Genomic DNA, 21952 nt, shown 5'->3' on the forward strand with positions numbered 1-21952 from the left:
ATAGAGTTTCCTGCCCCGTCTAGAAAATACTTCCAAAAAGCCCAGTTATAAATGAAAACATGGAATAGACACTGTACACTACACACTTCTGTTGAATTGAGGAGGGGGTGACACTGGTGATTTGCCATGTCGTGTCCTTTCAGAAGATGCCTGTGTCACTTCATGGGTTGTCCAGCATTGCCTCTCAGTATCCCCTTGCCACTCTTTCCTCACATCGTCCCCTTATCAATGTCCCCTCTTTGTCCTTTCACTGTCTACTCATTCTCTTCCCACAGTGACCTTTCTCTGTCCTTTATTGTGTCCCCACACTGTCCTCATCTCATTTCCTTCCCACTCCCCCCTCTCTCCTCACATTCTGCCCCCCCTCTCTCCTCACATTCTGCCCCCCCTCTCTGTCCTCACATTCTGCCCCCTCTCTCTCCTCACATTCTGCCCCCCCTCTCTCCTCACATTCTGCCCCCTCTCTGTCCTCACATTCTGTCCCCATTTTATCCCCTCGTTGTCCTCGCTTTATTCTGCCCTCCACTCTGTCCCCTCACTGTCCTCTTCCCCTTCTGTCCTCTCCACACACTCTCTTCTCTCGGTCTCTGCTCCACTCAGTCACTTTGCATTCTCTTAACTAGTGGCTGCATGCATCTCTGACATAGTCAGGAGAATCAGGCTTATTTGACGTATGAAAATAAATAAACAATGACCACATGCTCTTCGGAAAACAAAGACTTTCAGATTGTCATCTGAAGCTGGATGAATCGGGGGGTGGGGTGGGGGGTAGTTCGGGGGAGCTGCTGTTCTCAGTGCTGAGCTGTAAAGGCACAGACAGATTGCTGGTCAGGGCAGTACTTGCCTGCAGTCTTTGTCAATTCTGTTCACTCCGCTAAGTATGAATGAACTATACTGCAGCAATACAGCAATATTTGATTTCCAGTGAAGGGGAATTGAACACTGTACAGTTTATCTAAAACTGTAGGATGATCATGTGACCTAGCTTATGGGGCAGGAGATATGCAGAGCAAGTCTTGAGACACTTGCTTCGTTCAGTAAAAATATTGCAAATGTATTGGTTTTATAAGAAAAATCATTACTTAATTCATGTACAGAAAATATATATCACATTAGAGACAACCAGAAGTTTTAAGTAAACCTATCATTTCAAGTAGTATTACATTAAAACCCAAATTATAGTTTTAAAAGAGCTGGTCAAAATGTCGATTGGCAAGCATCACTGAGCGCTTTTTAATTAGTAACATCATTGCCGTAACATGAAACTCTAAACATTCGTTAGTGTCCCTGTGGGAACCAGTCACTACAATTGCAATGAATAGCAAAATGGCAAGAGCAGAACTGAATGAGTCAGTCAAAAAAATTACACTTTCTAAAAAGAAAGTGTTTTATAACTGTCCATTCTGTTGCAAGGGTAGAGCCCCTACATTTAAAAAACACCAACAAGAAACACCTCAGGACTGTTTTCCTATATAGTACATAAGTTTCCCCTTATTCTCATCTGCAAAGTTTTTGTGAAGAATCCCATTAGGAAAGGATGTAAATTAGGACAAGAACATGGAAGAACATGCCATGAAAAAGTATGCAGACACTAGCATGCCAACTTTTTAATTACATTATAATGGAAAAAAGTTAGAAAAATAAATAAATAAGTAAACTCGCCGAAATAAACTAAAGATAATCATGACATTTTGTAAAAATTACTGCTTGGTAAACTGGCATCTCTCACTCACCATAGAATGCCGGTGACAGCTGATGTAATTCGACTCTACTCATATTGGACACTTATATGTGGGTTAGTTTTGTTCTGGTGGAGCTGAAACCTTGCGCTGACCTTTAAGCACTCCTCCGAAGATGCCATCTGGGCCTGGCGCGATCCACGTCAGACGGAGTCCGAAATTGAGCCCTCCATGGGTAGCCTGGCACCTTCCTTTGAAAAGTGAGAGATCTCCAAGTGTGAAAAAATGGGCTGAGTGATTAAAGAAATTGGATCATCAGCCTTCCACTGGTGATTTTTGGTTCCACCTATACAGGGAACTGCAAGTAGTGGCCAAGGATATATTTCAAATGTCTCATATATTTGTATCTCTCAGGCACTTTTAAAGCAGCTGAGCTGGATTGTATGAGAAGTTTTGATTTGAACCGGCAGTGTAATCTGCTGCCACTCTAACCCTTAGAATTAGATTAAATATTCTTAACAGTTGTCACGGTGATGGGGAGCAGTGTTGGATATCGGTGCTATTAGTGTGCGGTGTTTATGGATCTGACTGTAATGTGTTACCCAACTGAGAGCTGGGTATCAATGTTGTTACAGATCTGACTGTCAGCGGTGGGCACAACTAACCGATAATTAACTTTGATAATGCTAAACTCGTAAAACACCCCATGAAATATTTACTTCTTTATCACGAAATATCAGCACGTCGATATTAAATCTTCTTTCAAATGATATCTGTAGATAAAAGTGATGTAATTGTGTCATATGTGCAAAAACTAGAAACAAATTCACTTATTTTACAAAAGAAATTTGTAAAGGGATATTAAAAGATCTCAAGAGAGTTTGGAATCAGCCGTTCCACTGTCCAGAAAATAATTTACAAGTGGAGAACATTAAAACAACTGCCAACATGGACAGGTCAGGCTGTCCTAGCAATTTCAACCCCAGGGCAAACCAAAAGATGCTGACCACCTATACAAAGACCAGGACCTTTGGAGCAACGCTCTTTGGACAGATGAATCTAAAATGTAATTATTTGGATACAGGAGCAGATGACATGTTTGGCGCTAATCAAAGACAGCTTTTGAGCAAAAGAACCTCATACCAACTGTGAAGCATGGGGATGGACATGTCATGGTTTGGGGCTGCTTTGGTGGAACAGGCCCTGAGCAACTCACCATCATAGAATCCACTATGAATTCGTCATTGTATCAAAGGGTGCTTGAGGACCATCTGTCCGGATGTTGAAGCTGAAACAGAGGTGGACCATGCAGTATGAAAATGACCTAAAACATTCCAGTAAATGTACTAAGAAATGGTTAAGAAGAACGAAATGGAGAGTTCTGGAATGGCCAAGTCAAAGCCGGATCTGAATCCTATTGAGATGCTGTGGGGAGGTTTGAAACAGACTGTGCATGCAAGACACCCTTCAGACATCACACAGCTAGAGGAATTCTGCATTGGAGAGCGGGGAAAACTTTCCGCCAGTCGATGTGAGAGGTTGATAGATGGTTATAGGAAACATCTAACGAGGAAACGGTTATAGGAAACGTCTAACGAGATTATTTCAGTCAAAAGGGGAAATACTAGCTATTAGGGCACAGGGTGTCAACTTTTTCCTCAGCAGGAATTGGCATCTCCGTTAATTTCTTTTGTTATATAAGTGAATTTGTATGTTTTTGCATAGGTGGCGGAATTGCATCACCTTTATCTACAGATTTCATTTGAAAGAATAATGGGGTGTCCTAATTTTTTCACATGATTTCATGAATTTAGCTTCAGTTTGGTTTTGTTCTCTGAAACCCTTAAAAACGTACATGGAGAGCTGAAATCATAACTTGTTTAGCAATTTAGTTCCGCAGGGCTGGGGTCATTTCTTGGGGACATTTAGGACTTTCCCAGTTGGGGATCACTGGATTGTGTAGAGTCTCTGGAATAGATTTTCTTTCAGCGCTATTCCATTTGCAAGATATAAGCATTTTTGTCGGGGGAGTCCTGTTCCGCAGCTGCATCATGCTGACATTTTGCCCTCAGTGAAGCTGCTACAAACATGGTGCCCTTTACCCAGAACTAGGAAGGAGAGTCTCAGCTCTTTATTGGTCTATAGCTCTGTCAATCTGAAAATAACCCAGGCCATGATTTCTTAGCCCGATAACTTGTCGTATTTAAGGTAGTCTGGGTTAAATATAAGTGAACAAGAGATAAAGTCTTTAGCCTGAACAGATCTGACTACTGACTGTAATGTGTTACTCGGTGATGGATATTAGTGATTCTTTGGCCCGAACTGTCCCGCTTTCAAGTTCAGGTGCCAAGGGAAATTCAGAGTTCAGATTTCTCCATCTGCTCTGATTGCCTGCAGAAATGAATGCTGAGGAACGTCAGTTAGGCCCCGCATATGTGAAGAGAGTTATTGCTGATTGCTCTTTTGCAGCCATGCCAGATATGCATGAATGCATGTTACGGCCCAAACACACACTTTGTTGACTTGAGCTGCCGTTGATTCAACAGATAATTAGTTGGCTGTGGCACAGGAGACAGGACAGCTCCATTTAACCAAGCAGTCAAGACCGGCTGCTTGGAGAGCGATGGATCAACAGCTACGGGGAGCGACGGACTGAGAGCATCTCTTTAGATGGGGCTTTAACACAGTGGCCCGCCGAGAGCAATTAGCAAAGCATCGGCACAGCATCGAAAGCACTTCGCGCAGCGCGTCGCGTTTGAACATTCGCCTGTTGCATCATGGTCCTTTCCCAGGAGGGGAAACAGATGGAAGTGACGAGGACTCGGCTGTCTCTCCGGACGGCAGAGTATCTCTGTTTAGGCAGACAGATGCAGGCTCTCACAAAGGCAGTGCTTCTCATAAAGTAATTCTTATATGTAATTGTTTTGTGGTTTATATACTGTTTGGTTTACACTCAGTCGTACAGCAACTAGTGAGTCGTAAGACACAAACGGGTTTCGAGACCATTTTCTGCGCGTGGTGGTGGAATGTGTGATGTGTAAAAAAAATATACCGGTTAACAACTTTTACAGTCTGCATCCCAGGCTGACTACTGTAACTGTCACCAACACCCCTGCCCCCCCCCCCCCCCCCCCCACACACACACACACACACACACACTTAATTACCTCTGGTCATTAATGACTTAATGACCAAGGTTCCTGAGGCTAAGTTTCCGAAGGAAACGTCGAAAAGTTCACACTGCTCCATGTAAAAGTGTAAAATTCCTTTTATTTTCATTGCACATTTAACCAAACCTTTTTATAACAGATTTTTAGAAGTGGCGCAATTTCTGTTTTATTTGTTTGTTGTAGCTCAAGCACATGCCATTTTTATCCCACCAAAATTTTTTATAATTCTAAAAGTGGCGAAGCATATATTTTGAATAATTTACTTTTGACTTTGATTAGTAATAAAGTTCAGTTTTTATAAACACTTGACTGTTGATTAATCTTGCATACAATCATCAGTTTAAAGTAAATGCATGTATGTTATTTAACAAAGCGAAATATCACAGTACTGTAGCGTCGCAAACACAAAGATGCACATAAAAGGAACCATCACAGCAACAACACAGGGATCCAAAATGTAGACGCTACACGTCTCACTTTCTTCTCCTCAGTTTTTGTGCACTCTAATGTTTAATGGCTGAATGTCTTTATCGTAAGCTAGAGCTGCACTTAAATTTGGCTCAGGTACAGCCTCGTTTTGAGCTTTACAATACTTATAAACAGCATACAATGTACACAAAACACGATTTAGCTGCGTACAAGCTAGCAAAACAGCGGCCAGGAAGTGAAAGTCCTGTACATTCTCTACGTTCACACATGGCACTTTCCGTGAAAACAAAGGAAAAACATTCTTCGTTCCCATGAATAACAAGGAAATGAATAATCAGGGAAAGAGACATCGAAAGGAAAGAGAGCGAATCAGGAAAGGGTCACCTGCTAAGTACGAACCAATAGGAAATCAGTGATAAAGACGTTACAAAATTTTTACGCTTACGAGCATCCGCACTAATGCGTTTATAGAAAGATTGTCGGACAGCTCTGAAAATTTTCCCCGCTTCTGGCAAAAAGATCCGTGGTAGTTCGGACAGAAGGCTAAATCAGAAGAAATCTTTTTGCATCACTAAACAAAAACGTATTAGTGCGGACATACCCAAAGCTACTGGGGGCCCGCCATTGTAATGTCGTAGAGGACATTGTTGTATTTCAGTTGCACTCCAGCCATTTCTTTTATGACTAGTCAAGTGACGTCTTGATTAATTTAATTTCAGTGTTAGTCTATTTCAGTTTAAACGCTGTTATTATTTGTCTGTCTTTGGACTCATCAGTGCACATGTATTGCTACACTTCTTTGTACTGTAAGTTGCTTTGGATAAAAGTGTCAGATAAATGAGTAAATGAAAACAGTTGAAGCAGGACAGGGTCACGATGAGCGTTGGAGACTGACCCAGGCCGTCCATCACAGGGCATATACACAGCAGTTCTCCTAATGCCATGTTTGTTAGACAGCAGGAAGTAACTGGGATACCTGCAGGATCGCAGAGCGAGTGCAAGTATTCAACTACAACCCTGGAGGCGAGCGCCAAGCATGTTCACCTGGTTTATTTTTAGTCTAGTATTTGAGTTATTTACAATACAAATGTGATTGAAACTTCTTGTTTAGATGGATTAATTTGTTGTGTAAATTAAATTATCCCCGCAGATTGTCACTGATTATAAAGGGGACAAAATGATATTTTCTGAGATACATTACTTTCATTTTGTTTCACTGGCCCAGACTTTTGTATATTAACAGAAAATCAGTGTAACGTAATAATCACACCCTTCATTCAGCAGGCTTAGTCAATTAAGAGAAATTGCCAATTAATTAGGGGCTTAATATTAATAAAACCTAGCACACACAGTGGCTGACCAGGAATTAAATTACAAAACCCTCAACTTTTACATTATACGTGTTTTACTGTTCATGATTCGAATGATGTCGAAAAACTTACGCCTGACTCTGAAAACTGACTCCAAGGGAGAAACTGTGATCAGCACTTACAATGGGTACTAAATAAGGCTCTGAGTAAGACTCTGAGTAAGGTCTATCATGACTCACAAAGGGACAGTTCAGAGGTATGATAGAAATTAAACAGAATTCTGAATAGGACTCTGAATGAGACTGTAAGTGGTACATGACAGTATTGAATGGACCTGAATAGGGCTGAACCGGAGTGCAAATTGGGCTTTTTTAATGCGACAGACATGGGTGCTGCAACAACTTTTGGGCCCCCAACCTAGACCAATCCAGTTATGTTCAAAATATTTAAGGGCCCTTGGAATTATACTAACCCCCCTCCCCCCCCCTTTACGGCGCCCTTGAGGACAAAACAGATCTCGGAACAGTCAGAATGGGGCCCAGAATGAGGCTCTGAACGGGACAGAACAGCGACCTTACTGGTATCGAACCAGGCCGGATAGAGCTCTGAATATGACATAACTGTAGAGTGAATAGATGTGTGAATGGTAGCAGCCGGAACTGCTGCGCGCTGTAATTGGCTGTTGGGGTGAAGCATGTGAAAGGGGCGGGTGCTGGCTCGCAGGTACGCCGGGGCATGACAGCAGGGCCGGTCACTTGAGGCTTCCCTTTCCACTTCGCTCACCCGCCCTCCTCCCTTCCCTCAGTCGCACTCTCTCTCCGCAGCGCTCGTAGGGGCGAGCTGAGTGAGAGGCAGCAGGTGGCGATGACATCACCAGCACCGCAGCGCACTGCAGTGCTGTGGCTTACAGTGACACCGCTGCCCAGCAGCCCGGGCCTGCCTCCATCATGGCTGCTCTTATAAATTTATCCAGAACTCACAGACATGACCTTTTACTCATTTTCCCAGCTTAAGATTCACCAAGACCTTCGCCGTCAGCTGGCTGCATGTAGCACAGACGCATTAAAGCGTCGTCCGCCTCAGCACTTGAACCGCTTTAACTTTTAACCAGGAGTCAGGTTCCTTGGATACTACAGCACATGCCTCCCAGTCCTGCATGGAGCGGTTGCCCGGAGAGGCGGGGCCACTCTCCAGCCAATCACCAGCCGCCTGGCACACTCCACTGAGCTCAGACAGATAAGGGCCATTAAAAATCCACTATCCTGGCCAATTTTGTATTCTCCCTGTTGGTAATTAAAAATACAAGCGTCGCCAGAGGCCACCTGGACGTGAGATACTTCCTGGCACGCAGACAAACTCGCGGGCTGATCGTGCCCCTGTGGCCTCCGAGCGGGTCAGCACCAGAGCGCCGTTTTAAAGGGTACTTAATCTGAGCAGACAGCAAGCCGCAGTCTCTCACAACCTCAGTGTTGTTTTATTTTTTCTTTTGCTTCAGATCCCTTCAAAAGTATGAGACCCTGTCTGATAAATGGCATACGGGATAAAAGGAGGATTTGGGGCACCGCTGACCTTCTCTCCATTTCCTTTCTGGCTTTATGTTCATCTTTCCACTTGCCATTTTACATTCATCAAGGTGGTGTTCAGAGACGCACACACGGCCGAGTGCGCGCATGCATGCGTGCGTACCCCTGTTGCTTGGTTACCACCACGGAGAGCACGTCAGCAGTCACGGCAGTGTGACGACTCGCTCTTGCATGTCACTGCGGTGGCCCCGGTATTCAGCGGGGCAGTAGGGGGAGGAATATCTGAGCCGGTTCACCCTGCACATAGCTGCTGAGGCACTGGGGGCATGTGGGGCAAAGGGTCAGAGATTTACCCTCCCCAATCCTGCCCCCCTCTCCTGGCCACCAATCCCGCTGCCCGTCACAGTAGCTTGCCTAACCCACTCCTCAGGAGATGAGCCAAGAGAGGAAGTGGGTCTTCGCCTGTGTCTAGTTATAGATGCCATCAGGTCAAAGTAGGTCAGCAGGGAAGGTCTTCTGTGCCTGGACGGCAGTGCTGGGAGACCTCCGGGGCTCGGGATTGAGTGACAGATAATGAGTTGATGAACTGTTACATGGGGGACCGTGTGTCACACGCAGCTGTTAAGCTGTAATGACACATCGTATGCGCAGTGGCAGCTACCAGCTTTATGCCCTTTGACTTGAGGAAGTCATCAATCCCAAAGCCTGCAGCAAAGTTCCGTAACCCTTCACACTGTGCCAGTGCATTTATAAAACTGTCTTACAAAAGCCATAATATCATAGGTAGCCAGGGCAGGTAATAGCAGATTTGGAAACTGTGTGAACTAGTATGGATACATTGTGTACACTTTATACTCTCAATCACTGAAAAAAATGATACACTTTATTAATTCATTAAGGATAGGAATTAAACCATTTAAATTACTGAACTGCTAAACTAAGACTTATTCAGACTTATTAGTTAAACATTAATGAGGATTATATAATAATAACCAAATATTCTTTCAGTTTCATGCTTCATACTGCATCTATAACACACCTACCAATACATTCCTGTACTGTAGGAAAATGCTGTAGTAATTCCTGTGTCAGAATTCATATGTGTTTGTATTGGTTCCACCTAATCATGTGTTCATGTGTGTGTGTGTGTGTGTGTGTGTGTGTGTGTGTGTGTGTGTGTGTGTGTGTGTGTGTGTGTGTGTACCTGCATGGTTGGTAGATGTCTCTCTCGTGTTTAGTAACCCTCTAATAATTTAAAAGCATAAGTAATTCATACACACCTATTTGTCTCTGATAGCCCTGGACACCGATAAGTAAACACAAACGGTGTCATATTCACCCCAGCTCCCAGTTAGAGTCCATTCACAGTTATTAATAAACATTAATGTGTCGTTGCCATGACAATACTGCTGTTGCCATGTCACATCCTGTTCCTGCTTACACAAGTTATCATGTGTCCCATGACCTTTATTATAGTGGAACTGACTTGATCATGGGGGTCAGTTTTCAAGTTTCAGATTTTCAGTTTTCAAGAATGTTAACAACAGTGTGTAACAGAGTGCAGTGGGTGGGAGTCCTGAATTTTAGGGTAGGTCACCCAAGGTGGGTGGAGGGTTCAGTGACACAGGCCATGGTCTCCCTGCCTTTCAGACAACCAGTTCAGGATGTCCATTCTGGAGCGGCTGGAGCAGATGGAGCGGAGGATGGCCGAGATGGCCGGCCACCACCAGCAGGGCGGCGGCGGAGCCTCCGGGCCTGGCGGAGGAGCAGGTGACAGCGGAGGCGGTAATGGAAGCAGCGGAGGCAGCAGCAGCAGCCAGTCGCAGGTAAGGCGCAGGTGCCAGACTGCTTGTGTAACGGAGGGATGTTGCGAAGCCTGCGTCTGGTGCTGTCGCTTATGCTTTAGAAGGTCATCGACATTTGGGCCGGTTGTGATGTCATCACAAACAATGTTATGACATCACATGAGTCACAAGGCGAGAAGTGAGGCTCTCCCACTTTGACGGAAATGGCCCCTGCTGCTCAGTACGTGACGGTTTTGACCTTGTGCTTCTGTGTATCTCGCTCTGTGCGCGTGTACATGCATGTGACTCCGTGTGCGTGCGTTTCTCCACACGCGTGTGCGTGCGTACAGGCTCAGGGCCCCGCCGGCAGCTCCTTCGAGAGCCGGGTGGTAGTGGTGTGCGAGAAGATGATGAACCGGACCTGCTGGGCGAAGTCCAAGCACCTGATCCACTCCAAGACGTTCCGCGGCATGACGCTGCTGCACCTGGCAGCCGGTCAGGGCTACGCCACCCTCATTCAGACTCTCATCAAGTGGAGGTGAGCCAGGAGCCCACAGCCCCTGCAGCAAGCAGCTCACGTTCATTCAGCGTTACGCCGTAACGTGCAGAGACACCCGAGAATCAGCCCCAGGAACTGCGGCACCTTAGATCCCACATGGGATCTGCCGTTATCCCCTGAGTACCATTTTTGACTGGGTCTCTCCAGAAAAATACCAGAATATATTAATTTGAAACTGTCGATCAAGCAGCTAAATGTAAATATTAGAGAGCTACTCCAGATTTACTTGGCATATGGTGCTGGATATGCGTGGATGGCACCTCGAAAATATTCTTCATTCATCCGTCCATCTCACAGCTGCTTTTTTCTTGACATGATTGCAGGGTGATTTTATATTATATCAATACAATCATTCCTTGCTCCTGTACCGTGATTAATTATTCCAGCATCCAACCCTAAGTAAGGACATATTGCCCATCCGGTGAATGTAACATCCTGAAAGCTTTCGGTCTCCATCAGGCGCTTTGATTTCATTTGATGCTCTGATCTTAACTTTCTTGGTCAAAATCCACAGTTGGACGAAGTACAACAGAGACAGCATCAGCCCCCCCCCCCCCACACAGAAATTAATGTGTGCATCACACTTAGCAAGTAAATTGGAAAGGAAGTGAATTACAAAAAAAACTCACTGGTCTTCTAGTCCTTGGGAAGTTTTAGTATTTCAGTTACATTTTCGAGGACTTTATTTGGCGTTATACAGCATTTGGTGGCTTTGGATTCCCAAGATGGAAGGTCTAGGCTTTCGCTAAATAAAACCCAGTCTGAGAGTGTCATCCCTGCTCTGTCAGGACCAAGCATGCAGACAGCATTGACCTGGAGCTGGAGGTGGACCCTCTCAATGTGGATCACTTCTCCTGCACCCCTCTGGTAAGAAAAGCTGGTTATGGGACACGGACGTCTTCACTCTGCTTCCTGCCTACATTCTTAATTTATCAATTAAATTAATGAAAAATTGTTATAAGTATAGAGAATATTTGTAATTATGTATGTTTTTGCATAGCCGTGATGTCACATGGCTAATGGTACGTGTGATTTTGTCCATCTGCCCATTTTCCATTGGCTCCGCCCCTTGCCCACGTTCCCTGGACCCCACGCAGATGTGGGCGTGTGCACTGGGCCACCTAGACGCAGCAGTGGTGCTGTACAAGTGGGACCGAAGGGCACTTGCCATCCCGGACTCGCTGGGCCGCCTGCCCTTGGCCATCGCTCGATCCCGCGGCCATACCAAGTTGGCTGACCGCCTGGAGCAGCTGCAGAGGGAGGAGCAGCCTCCACCCACGTCCCCACCCTCCACCCCTCGCGTCTCCTTCTCTCCCAACCCGGACCCTTCTGCCCCTGACGGGTGGATGGTTGCCTGGAACAGTGAACCAGGAGTGGCGCCGGTGGGGCATAAAGGCGGAGTCTCCGCAGCTCAGGCCACACCCCTCAACCCAGGTGAGAGCACCTGTTCGGCAGTCATTGACTTGTTTGTCACTTTCTGGCCAAAGTAACCAAAGCTGTTTGAGCGAAAAATCGTAAAGCCCTGTACTGACTTTCAACTCCTCTGCCAGACTTGAGAAGACCCAGGTCTGAGTCATCCAGCTACCACGGCGGCGAGTGTCAGCGGGACATTCCCCTCGCCAAGAAACACAAGCCCAACCCCGAGCCCTCCCAGGCTCGCTCCGACAAGGGCCAGCCCACGGCTCTGGGCCTGGAGCAGCAGCGGCTCCATAAGCTGCCCGGCAGCTTGAAGACCACGCTCCCTCAGAGCCTGGGCCCAGATGGCGGTTTGGAGGGCAGCGGAGGGGCATCCCAGGCCAAGCAAGGGGCCTTCCAGGGCCTGGGCAACAGGTGGAGCTCCAGGGAGGTGTACCTCGGCGTGGCACCGGGGAGGAAGGGTGGAGGAGGTGGAGGAGGCCCGGGAAAGGACAAGCTGGCCAGCAGGCTGCGTCAGCGGGAGGCCGCCAGCGCCCTGGTGATGTCAGAGCGGGAGATGGCTGAGCCAGAGCTGCTCTCCTACCGAGATGACTTGGAGAACCAGAGCTGCATGACGCACATGGATGACCTACAGGTGGGCGAGAAGGCGGGGCAGTGGGATGGCAACCAATCAGACCTTGTGGTTCCTTAGTTTGTCTTTGGTCAAGAGGCATTTCACTGCTAAACAGGAAAGGACAGTTGGGATATAACCAAAATACACTTTCTTTACACGATGTGTAGGGAGAATATTCACAAGTTTCTTTTTAGTAAAACTTAGTTGCAGTTCATATAGTCAATCAGGTTAGCACTGTATAACATTTTACCACCTCTTAAGTAATAAATATCCAAAGCAGGGATGTGTGCTAATTGACTTTATCTCTTCCGCCGATTGCAGTTTTGTTTATAAAAACCACAGAAACGACCATCAAATTCCCAAAACCCACACAGTGCTTTTCTCTTGTTTCTGAGATGAGACCACAGATGACCTAAAGTCAGGCTTCCTCATCGTATGTTATAGCATTGGGAAAGAAAAATGTCTCAGTTCTCATGGAATCCGATAAAGAACTTTGGTTATGTTTTCAAAACTAAGTCCACAGAAATTTTCTCAGAAACTCACCTCTTTCTGAAATTTACTCTCCGATCGTCTTGTTCATTCAGCCCTCGGTTTGGGTGTAAATTCCTTCATGTAAAAATTACAAGCATTTGAAACATGGTGTAAAGGTCCGACCTTCAGAAGCCTTCAGAGTGGGTGGTGTAGTGCACCCCCAGTCATCAGGACACCCATCAGAGGGGAGGTTGCTGAAGATTTTGGGCCCCATGGAAGCATATCATATTGGGCCCCGCAGTCCAGACCAGTCCAGTTATTTTCCAAATTTTTTAGGGCCCCTGTCACTCTGGGGCCCTTGGAATTGTCCTGACTCCCGCCCCCCCCCCCCCCCCCTTATAGCACTCCTGCTCATCACTGCAGACTCTGACCATGGAGATACACAGACCACAGGGCGAAATGCGCCAGGATGTGGGGGTGCTATAATGATTAAAGGCACAGACCTGTAATCTGAAGGTCACTGCTGTTGTACTGCTGTTGCACTGTTGAGTCAGGTATTTATCTGCTTGGCTGCAGTGAAAAGGAGGGAAGTGACTTTGGATAAAAATTTCACTCAAATGATTCAGTGAAGAATATACAGGGAGAGGAGTATAAGCGTTTGTCCACATAACCACATTCCTTTGTGTGTGTCCCACCCCTCAGGTGAACATGATGACCCTGGCGGAACACATCATCGAGGCCACACCTGAACGCATCAAGCGGGAGAATTTTGTCGCCATGGAGACTGTGCCCATGGATAGTACGGGCATCAGCACCACCATGAGCTGGCTGGCCAGTTACCTGGGCGACATGGAGCACCTGTCCAGTATCATACACCTGCGGTAAGTGGCCCCCAAGCGACCAGAGCCCCGACAATTACAGATGACCTTATTGCACAGATTATGAACAAAGCTTTATAGCAGTAATTAATGTACATGCACAGCAGCATCAGTATTTCCTCTGCGTGCTTAGACAGCCCTTGAGTTTTACCTAAAACAAGAGTCATTGATTGCAGTTTGTGAATTTCTTAACGTCATCAATAAGGTGGACTTCAGCAACCGCTCTAAGATGTGCAGTCAATTGCAAAGGCAGACAACACTTGTCTATTTCTGTTTAGCTTAATTACATACTGTTGGTCACTGTACTCTGTACTGTATGAGTGGCTATGAACAGTAGATGGGTATGAAGCTCTCCTGGTTGAGATTTGAAGGGTTAAGGAGAACTCAAGATGAGATTACCGGCGGGTTTCACAACTTGTTTCATGCTTTTGGGATCAAAGTCGGGGGCATTTAGTATCAAGCCAGAACCTTTTGGGAGCACTTAGTACCATGTCGGAACATGTCGTACTTAGTACCAGATTATAATAGTTAGGGGCATGTAGAAGCCCATCAGAAGAGTCTGTGGCACTTAGAACCCTATCAGAACGGTTGGCGGCACTTAGAACCCTGTCGGAACAGTCTGCGGTACTTAGAACCCATAGTTCCAGGTCAGAACATAGATTTATACTCAGAATGTCATATATATTCCTGAGCGGTTTAACTCTCCTTGTGCTTGCTGGGGACTACATGCACAGCTGTGGCACATCCCGGGAGGGCCCTGCTCTAGTACCTTAGAGTATTTTCCCTGGATCACTATAGTAATATATCCAGTTGTATGAATATTAGAAGTTGCTTTAGATGAAGTGTCAGCTAAGAGGTGGAGATTATTAAAACTGACAGCGCCCCCGCCTTCCCCGTATCAGGTCCTTGTACAGTGAGCCCCTGACTCCCTCTTCCAACCCCAGCCTCAGCCCTGGCAGCTCCCCCCTCGGGGAGGGGCCCTTCGACAGCCCCAGTCTGCTCTCCCCGGCTGACTGGGGTGACTTCCTGGGCGCCTCCAATAGCAAGGCAGAGCGGGACCTGGCGCAGCTGACCCTGTCCGACCCCGAGCAGCGGGAGCTGTACGAAGCCGCCCGTCTGGTGCAGACCGCCTTCCGCAAGTACAAGGTATGTTCGGACCCTCTAGCAGGCTGTGAGATCACACCAGAGGTGGAAGGTTCAGCTTCAGAAAGTGCATATTCAGACCAGCCAGCTGAGTAGGAAGAGTGACATTCACAAAGTACTGGTTAGCTGAAACAAAATCTTGGTCTGGATTTGTACTTCCTGAATCTGAACTTTGCACCTATGGATGACACAGTGTGTGGGGAAAAGCCGCTTTCAATAATGGGGCGAAGTCAGATTTAACCTTGGATCAGTCTCACCGGTTTAATTATGCAATTGACGAAATTCCACTGCGGGCTCGTTCTTAAAAAACGCTAACTGGAGAAGAAGACAAATAACACTAAATGCCCCGTGGTGTCATGTGACCTTTACATGTAGTCAGCATTCTACATACTCTCCCTGAATGCATGCACAAACCCAGTCCCTTCAGCTTTGCTGAGTATTAGCTGCACAGCTCCCTCTGCTGCCAGATCTCTGCTATTGCATTACATCAAAAATATCTTTCTGTTCTTACAATTGAGTTTTTTGGAGGGAAAGAACACTCTCTCTTCAGTATCCACGTTCAGATGATGCGTTAATCATTCTGAGTCGATTGTGTGCTTAATTTAATCCTTACCGAGAATAATACACTGACCCCAGCTCTTGCCCACTCACTTTTCCTTCTTCATATGACTGACAAACTGACCTCAGGTGTCCCCATCGCAGGGACGCCCACTACGGGAACAGCAGGAAGTAGCCGCTGCAGTGATTCAGCGCTGCTACAAGAAGTACAAGCAGGTAAGGCCACATGGGCAGCCCTGACCTGCTGCTGTAGCTGTGGACACTGTACCAATCCTTAAGAACTGCATGGTAACCTGTGGGGTTAAAGAGCTTAACATCACAGTCGTTTCAGTCGTGTAAGCATAGAGCAGGGGGGGGTCTCAAATTTTTTGATCAATGGTCCGCATCTGATTTTCGCTCAAAGTCAGACGTCCAGAACAATTGTCAGTTACAAAATGGCATTTCATGAACTCTAATGAATTAACAATAGCTTTCCATATAGACATTTATATGTAGCAACAATGGAAACATTTTAGCACTCACTGACAATTTTCATACTTCAAACCGTGGATGGGAACAAGTCACTCCTTGGCGAATCTGAGTCAGTTCCCGAGTCATGTGCCCTCAAGTCCAAGTCAAACCCAAGTTTTTCCATAATTTTTGCTGTTGAGTCACAAATTTGTAACTCGAGTTGAGTTGTGAGTCATGTAACTTGAGTCCCTACCTAATGTCAGTTTTTTTTAACCATTGGTGATTAAAACTTTCTGCAGCAAAAACCTGCCACAGTATGTTGTAGATTAACTCCTTCATAAACAGGTTTAGTTTCCACTCTGTCACACATGTCCTCACACAGCTTTTACATCCATGTATATCTCTCACACCTACTCTGGCGTCAAATTGACCGCAAAGCCACATGTCAGGTGATTTTCCTCATAGTAACAATTGTAGGAGCGTGTAAGAGATATTCAGGGAGTGATGCATCCGTCCAGGAAACCTTACATTACCACCTTGCATTGCAACTAACTCAGGAGACCTTGCATTCAGCAAAATGTTAATGCAGACAGCAGAGAATTAAAATACGGAAATTATGAAGTTAACGTTGTGATATCCAAAGAGGGGATTTTAAGTCATATAAGTCATATCGAGTCATAGGGTCCAAGTCTAGTTCATCTCTTGAATCGTCTTCCTCTCAAGTCCAAGTCTTTCCATTAGTTTTGTCGAGTCGAGTCACATGTCATCAAATTAGTGATTTCAGTCCGAGTCGAATTGTGACTCCCCACCCGGCTTTTCATGCTAACCAAATTGATTAATAAGGTGCATCATCGACTGGGTCCAGACTTTGAGAACCCCTGGTGTAGATGGTAATTCTGCATAGAGATGGATGGGCTGCATGCGTTGGTGGGCTGCCCCCAATCCAAGTGCTAGTCGCTGTACTGGAGAAACATGTGTAGGGTATGATAGAGGCCCCCGCCATGGTCATGGAAGGGTGCTGTGTGGTCAGCAGGTCAGACTTCTGTGTTTGCTATTGGACGTTTCATGACTCAACCTCTTGCCTTGGCAGAATAGTTATATCTTCTTCGGGGCCGTGAACAAGGCCTTTAACCATCTGGAAGGCCCTTAACCCCCCAGGATTCCAGGGGTACCGAATAAATGGCCTGACCCTGTGCTTGGACCCAAAGCCTTTCTCTAAGCTGTATAAATGATGGGCATTTCAGGTCCAGTAGCTACAAATCCAGGATTTTGTTTCTATGAACCAGCATAATGAGTGACAGTCACAGAGGACTCAACTGATCGGTTGAAACAAAATCTTGGTCCGGATTTGTAGCTTCTGGACCTGAAATGATACTATATTTGTGTGTCTCTCTTTGGAGAGCAAGATGGGGTGTGTGAGAAGGAGCCTTGGAATGTATTTCTGCAACTGGCAACTGAAGCATTGCTTCATACCCAGTGAACCGCTGCCTTTCTCTCCACCTGCTCATTCACCTCACCCTACTCATTGTTATCTTTCCTTTACAAGCTAACATGGATAGCCTTGAAGGTAACGTTACTTATCTCCTTTTTTGTATCCCAATATTACGCCGCCTGTGACAGGTCTGACTCTCTGATATCTCTCTCTGTGCCCCCCCCCCCCACAATTCCAGTATGCACTTTATAAGAAGATGACGCAGGCCGCCATCCTTATCCAGAGTAAGTTCCGCAGCTACCACGAGCAGAAGAAGTTCCAGCAGAGTCGGCGAGCTGCCCTGCTGATCCAGCAGTGTTACCGCAGCTACAGGGAGTTTGGTCGGCTGAAGCCTCGTCGTCATGGCACCACCACCACCACCATGGTGCAGCACAAACTCAGGTACCTCAGTCCGAGGGTGCTGGCTGAAGGCCCAGGCATGGTCTGCATTTTCACTGGGCATGTGTTCCTCTAAAACATCGAGCTGTACAAAAGTATACAAAAGGGTTCGTTGCAGTTTGCCGAGCCACTGAAAGCGAACATGGAGCATTTAATAATTCAAAATGTTAGGGAACTTGAGTTTATTTCATACTCCCATCTCCATGAATGAACTCAGCAGAATTCTCTAGACTACATTCCCCAGTTCTGTGCTACTACAGTTGAGCTGCCTCTGCTGCCCGAATTAATGGTTGTGATGCTGTTTACACAAGTGGTTAAGGAATAAGCAACAAGATCTGCCACCAAAAAGTAGTCTTGAGTAATAGGTGGTGGGGTTGTTCTTGCACTGTGCTGTAGTTTGCATTCAATTATTTAAAAAAAACTCACCGATTTCCTACACAATGTGGGTTTACCAGCAGCTGGTACAATAATTTGCCATTTTCCAAGATATCTTTTCTGCATGTTCAGGCATTCTCGTTCACAGACTGTCTGTCACCAATGAAAGTTTCATGACCACAGGAATACAGCAACGCAAGGATGTAAAAGACACAGGGTCGATAGTTCTTGAATTGTGTTTACCTCGGTAAGGATTAAATTAAGCACACAATTGGATGATTAACGCATCATCTGAATGTGGATACAAACCGCAATTTCATTCCTTAAGGGTCGCCATGGTGTGATGGTGTAATCACTTGATTTAAGTCACACCAGAGATTAACCCAAAGCCCTATTGTCCTTGGGTTTCAGAAGCAGTCTGTTAACCAAGAAGCAGGACCAGGCTGCCCGCAAGATCATGAGGTTTCTCCGCCGTTGCCGCCACAGGTGAGCTCACTGGAGCTCCAGCCCTCCATCCCGCGGCCGGTTCTGTCCCCATGGATGGTTCCCGGATGATGTCACACGACGGGAGAGTGTTTGATGTCACTGGGTCCCCGTAGGAGCTCTGCATCTGACCTGTGGCACTAATTCAGTCACATAACTAATTGTTTTCGTGTACAATTAAATTATATTCAAAAATGGGCATTTGTCATCGTAAATGAGCAGCTGTATTTGTGAATAAATAAATAATTTTATGTTTTTACTTTATTATTATATAGCAACATAAACCCTTATGTAAGTGAAATTTTACATTCTCATACCATTCGACACCTTATAGCAAAAAACATATAGTATATGCCAAAGATAGACTAGTAATATTTTTAAGGAAGGCATATTAAATAAACGATAAGATAAAACGTAGTTTGCGTAAAGGTGCTGTGTCTAGGTTATTTTATGTAAGTTGAAAGTTGATATAGGTAGGTATAGCAGGCAATGCTAGCTAATGCTACCAGCGATATGTGACTTTATGTAACCGTTTGACATAATCGCCGAGACTGAGAAGACATTTTCTTTAAGGTTTAGCAGGAAGTGCATGTGTTACATTGACATAGAGACACATTTATGAAACGCTTCTCTAAAAAGAACTGCAAGCATTACTAACAATTACAGCTACTCAATTATGTTGATACACTTTTGAGTATGAATTCATTGTACAGAAAAAGGAATTGTTTGAGACTGAATTAGTATCATATAGATCCCAGAAGAATCCATAATCATTTTGTAATATTTACCCTATGCCATGTTATACATACAACAAGTCGATCAGCATGACTTTGACTGACATGTTTGAGTACTGTGACAGCAGTATGGTGCATTAGGACGGATAAGTCAGCCTGGCAGTATCACATCATCTGCAGCATTTACTAATCGGGTCTTAGCCCAAACAGCAGGCAAGGGTTCTCTAAATTCATTAGTGCCTAGTGCAAGCCTTCAGGATTGGATAATCTGCTGGCTTCTCAGCCCTGTCACAGGCCAGCCTGGGAGGCGTGGTGGCAGGACAGCCATGCACGCAAGCCGAGGACAGGCAGGCTTTCAATTAGCACCCAAAATCTCAATCAAGTGGGCAAATCCACCTATTTGGGTTTTGAAGAAATGGGAGGAGGGTGTGTAGAGAAATTTCAAGGACACAGCAGTCTGCTTAGGCGCCCTCCTGCTGACTTCCTCTCCCTCCCAGTGCCTTCTCAGTGAGCGCTAACGCTAATAGCTGTCTGCTGTTGTTTTGCTGTTTATTCAAAGCCCCTTGATGGACCATAGGCTGTTCAAGCGGGTGAGTGCCACCTCAGCAGCCCGGTTTTGGCTTTTCTCCCTCTTCTTCTCTCTTTCTCTCTCTCTCTCTCACTAGCTCTCTCTCTCTCACTCTCTCTCACATTCTCTCTCTTAGCCTGTCCCTCCTCCAGTCTTTCTGGCCCATCCCCTTTTCCTCTCCTCTCCCCTCCTTTGCTGTTGCTTGATGCCTGCTTGCATGACAGCTGCCGGCTGTGATTACAGAAGGGCACAGAGCATCTGGGTGGAACTAGGCGTTGCGGCGAACTAACCAAGGGCCACACATGATGCATCAGCGCTAAAACAAACTCCTCTCCTTCCTTCTGTTTCTCTCTCTCTCTCTCTCTCTCTTTCGGTTCTTTGTTTCTGTCGTCATGAAAGATGCATTTTTGAAAGCCAAGGGGTTGTTGCATGACTCGCTGGTAAACACAGTTTGGCCCTGCTTCCCCGTCTCCAGGCATGCTCAGAATGAATTCACTTCTTGTGTGGATGGAATGATCTCGTAGACACCTTGCTGCCTTGTTTATTTTCTTATGGTGCCCTGCAAGGTAGAATGAGCGATTTCCACACGCTCTTCCCACCTCCTGTACCCTTGTCTAGTTCAGGGTAAACTATAACTTCAGAGGGTACAGGTCACAACATTGACCGGGACCTGATACGTCCTAATGGAACCAGTGTGCATGCATGGTCCATCAATACTTCGCCATTGTCTAAACAAACGCCAGCCTTGACCCAAACCGCTTTTTGTGTCAATAACCAATAAGAACCATCACCGGGATCTCAAAGCGGTTACAGCAACATATTCTGGAAACAAGAAAAAGGCTTTTGGTTACCTTTCTGTAGTATATGTATAAAAAGTTGTACTTCTCTCATTTGAGTTTTTTAATGTTTTTATTTTTCATATTTATGTTTTACAACAGAATTGTTCAGCGTGCAAAGCCACAGCACCAGGCAGAACAGGCATTATTAAAACTTTAAACAAGTAATGCGATGAAAAGACTTTTGAAAATCATAGTGGGTGAAGCTACGATGCAGAATGACTTTGACTGGTTTAGTCCGCCTCCTGATGGATGCTATTGGTCCACTGAAAATCCCCATAACATCCTCTTAAAGGTTATTGGTTGGATGAGTTGACAGTAAAATGCGAGCTCTCTGTTAGCTGTTTGTATTCTTAAGTTGCTGGCTTTTAATCACTCTGCATACAAAATTGGCCTTCAACTTTTCAAGTAAAATATTGAGTATGCCATATAAATGATTTCACCTACTAATCATAACATTTTGTACTGTTGTAAATGTCCATACCTAATTGGATTTGCTACTTTATAATCAAATAGCCTACTGGTTTAGTCTATGAATGATTGCAAATTAACACTGATTTGAACTGAGCGTTTACATTTACTTAAGAGAATGAATACAGAACATCTGTGAAGGCATTTATCAAATGCTTCTGCTTCTGCTGGTTAAACAACCCTCCTCCCGCACATGCACATGCACGCACTCACACTCACACACACAGGTTTGTAATTATATCTTTGTGGGGACTCTCCATTCATTTCTATGGGGAAAACTGCAATCCCAATATGACGACCTTAACCCCCACCCAGCCCAGACCCTAACCATAAGTAACTAAACAAAATATGATACTTCTAGCATTTTTAGTTTTTTGATTGCATTCAGAGATCTTTGCGGGGACCTGAAAAATGGTCCCCACAATGTCAAAACAAAAGGTTTTTATCACATTGTGGTGTACATTTGGTCCTCACAATGTAACATAACCCTAATCCACACACACACACACACACACACACACACACACACACAGACATGTTTGTATTCATATCTTTGTGGTGACTCTATTCATTTCTATGGGCAAAGCCCTAATCCTAGTAATGACAACCTTAACCCCCACCCAGCCCTAACC

The 21952-nt window shown here is 45.5% G+C and overlaps 1 protein-coding gene across 3 annotated transcripts in view; it reads left to right on the forward strand.

Annotated features, from left to right (window-relative positions):
- Positions 1-21952, forward strand: part of camta1a (calmodulin binding transcription activator 1a) — a 285485-nt gene that overhangs the window by 256116 nt on the left and 7417 nt on the right. Inside the window, exons 10-21 of one of the 3 annotated variants that reach the window (XM_049016578.1) lie at positions 9762-9937; positions 10246-10433; positions 11243-11321; positions 11552-11888; positions 12005-12504; positions 13657-13835; positions 14735-14978; positions 15678-15749; positions 17530-17550; positions 17654-17856; positions 18640-18714; positions 20005-21893. In XM_049016578.1, coding sequence (XP_048872535.1) covers positions 9762-9937; positions 10246-10433; positions 11243-11321; positions 11552-11888; positions 12005-12504; positions 13657-13835; positions 14735-14978; positions 15678-15749; positions 17530-17550; positions 17654-17856; positions 18640-18714; positions 20005-20110 — 2180 coding nt within the window. In that variant the 3' untranslated portion in view covers positions 20111-21893. Of the gene's footprint in view, positions 1-9761; positions 9938-10245; positions 10434-11242; positions 11322-11551; positions 11889-12004; positions 12505-13656; positions 13836-14734; positions 14979-15677; positions 15750-17529; positions 17551-17653; positions 17857-18639; positions 18715-20004; positions 21895-21952 lie in introns of those variants that run through there. The other 2 variants (XM_049016579.1, XM_049016577.1) reach the window with 2 other exon arrangements.

This window comes from Brienomyrus brachyistius, chromosome 6 (assembly GCF_023856365.1).
Source record: "Brienomyrus brachyistius isolate T26 chromosome 6, BBRACH_0.4, whole genome shotgun sequence".
NCBI lineage: Eukaryota > Metazoa > Chordata > Actinopteri > Osteoglossiformes > Mormyridae > Brienomyrus > Brienomyrus brachyistius.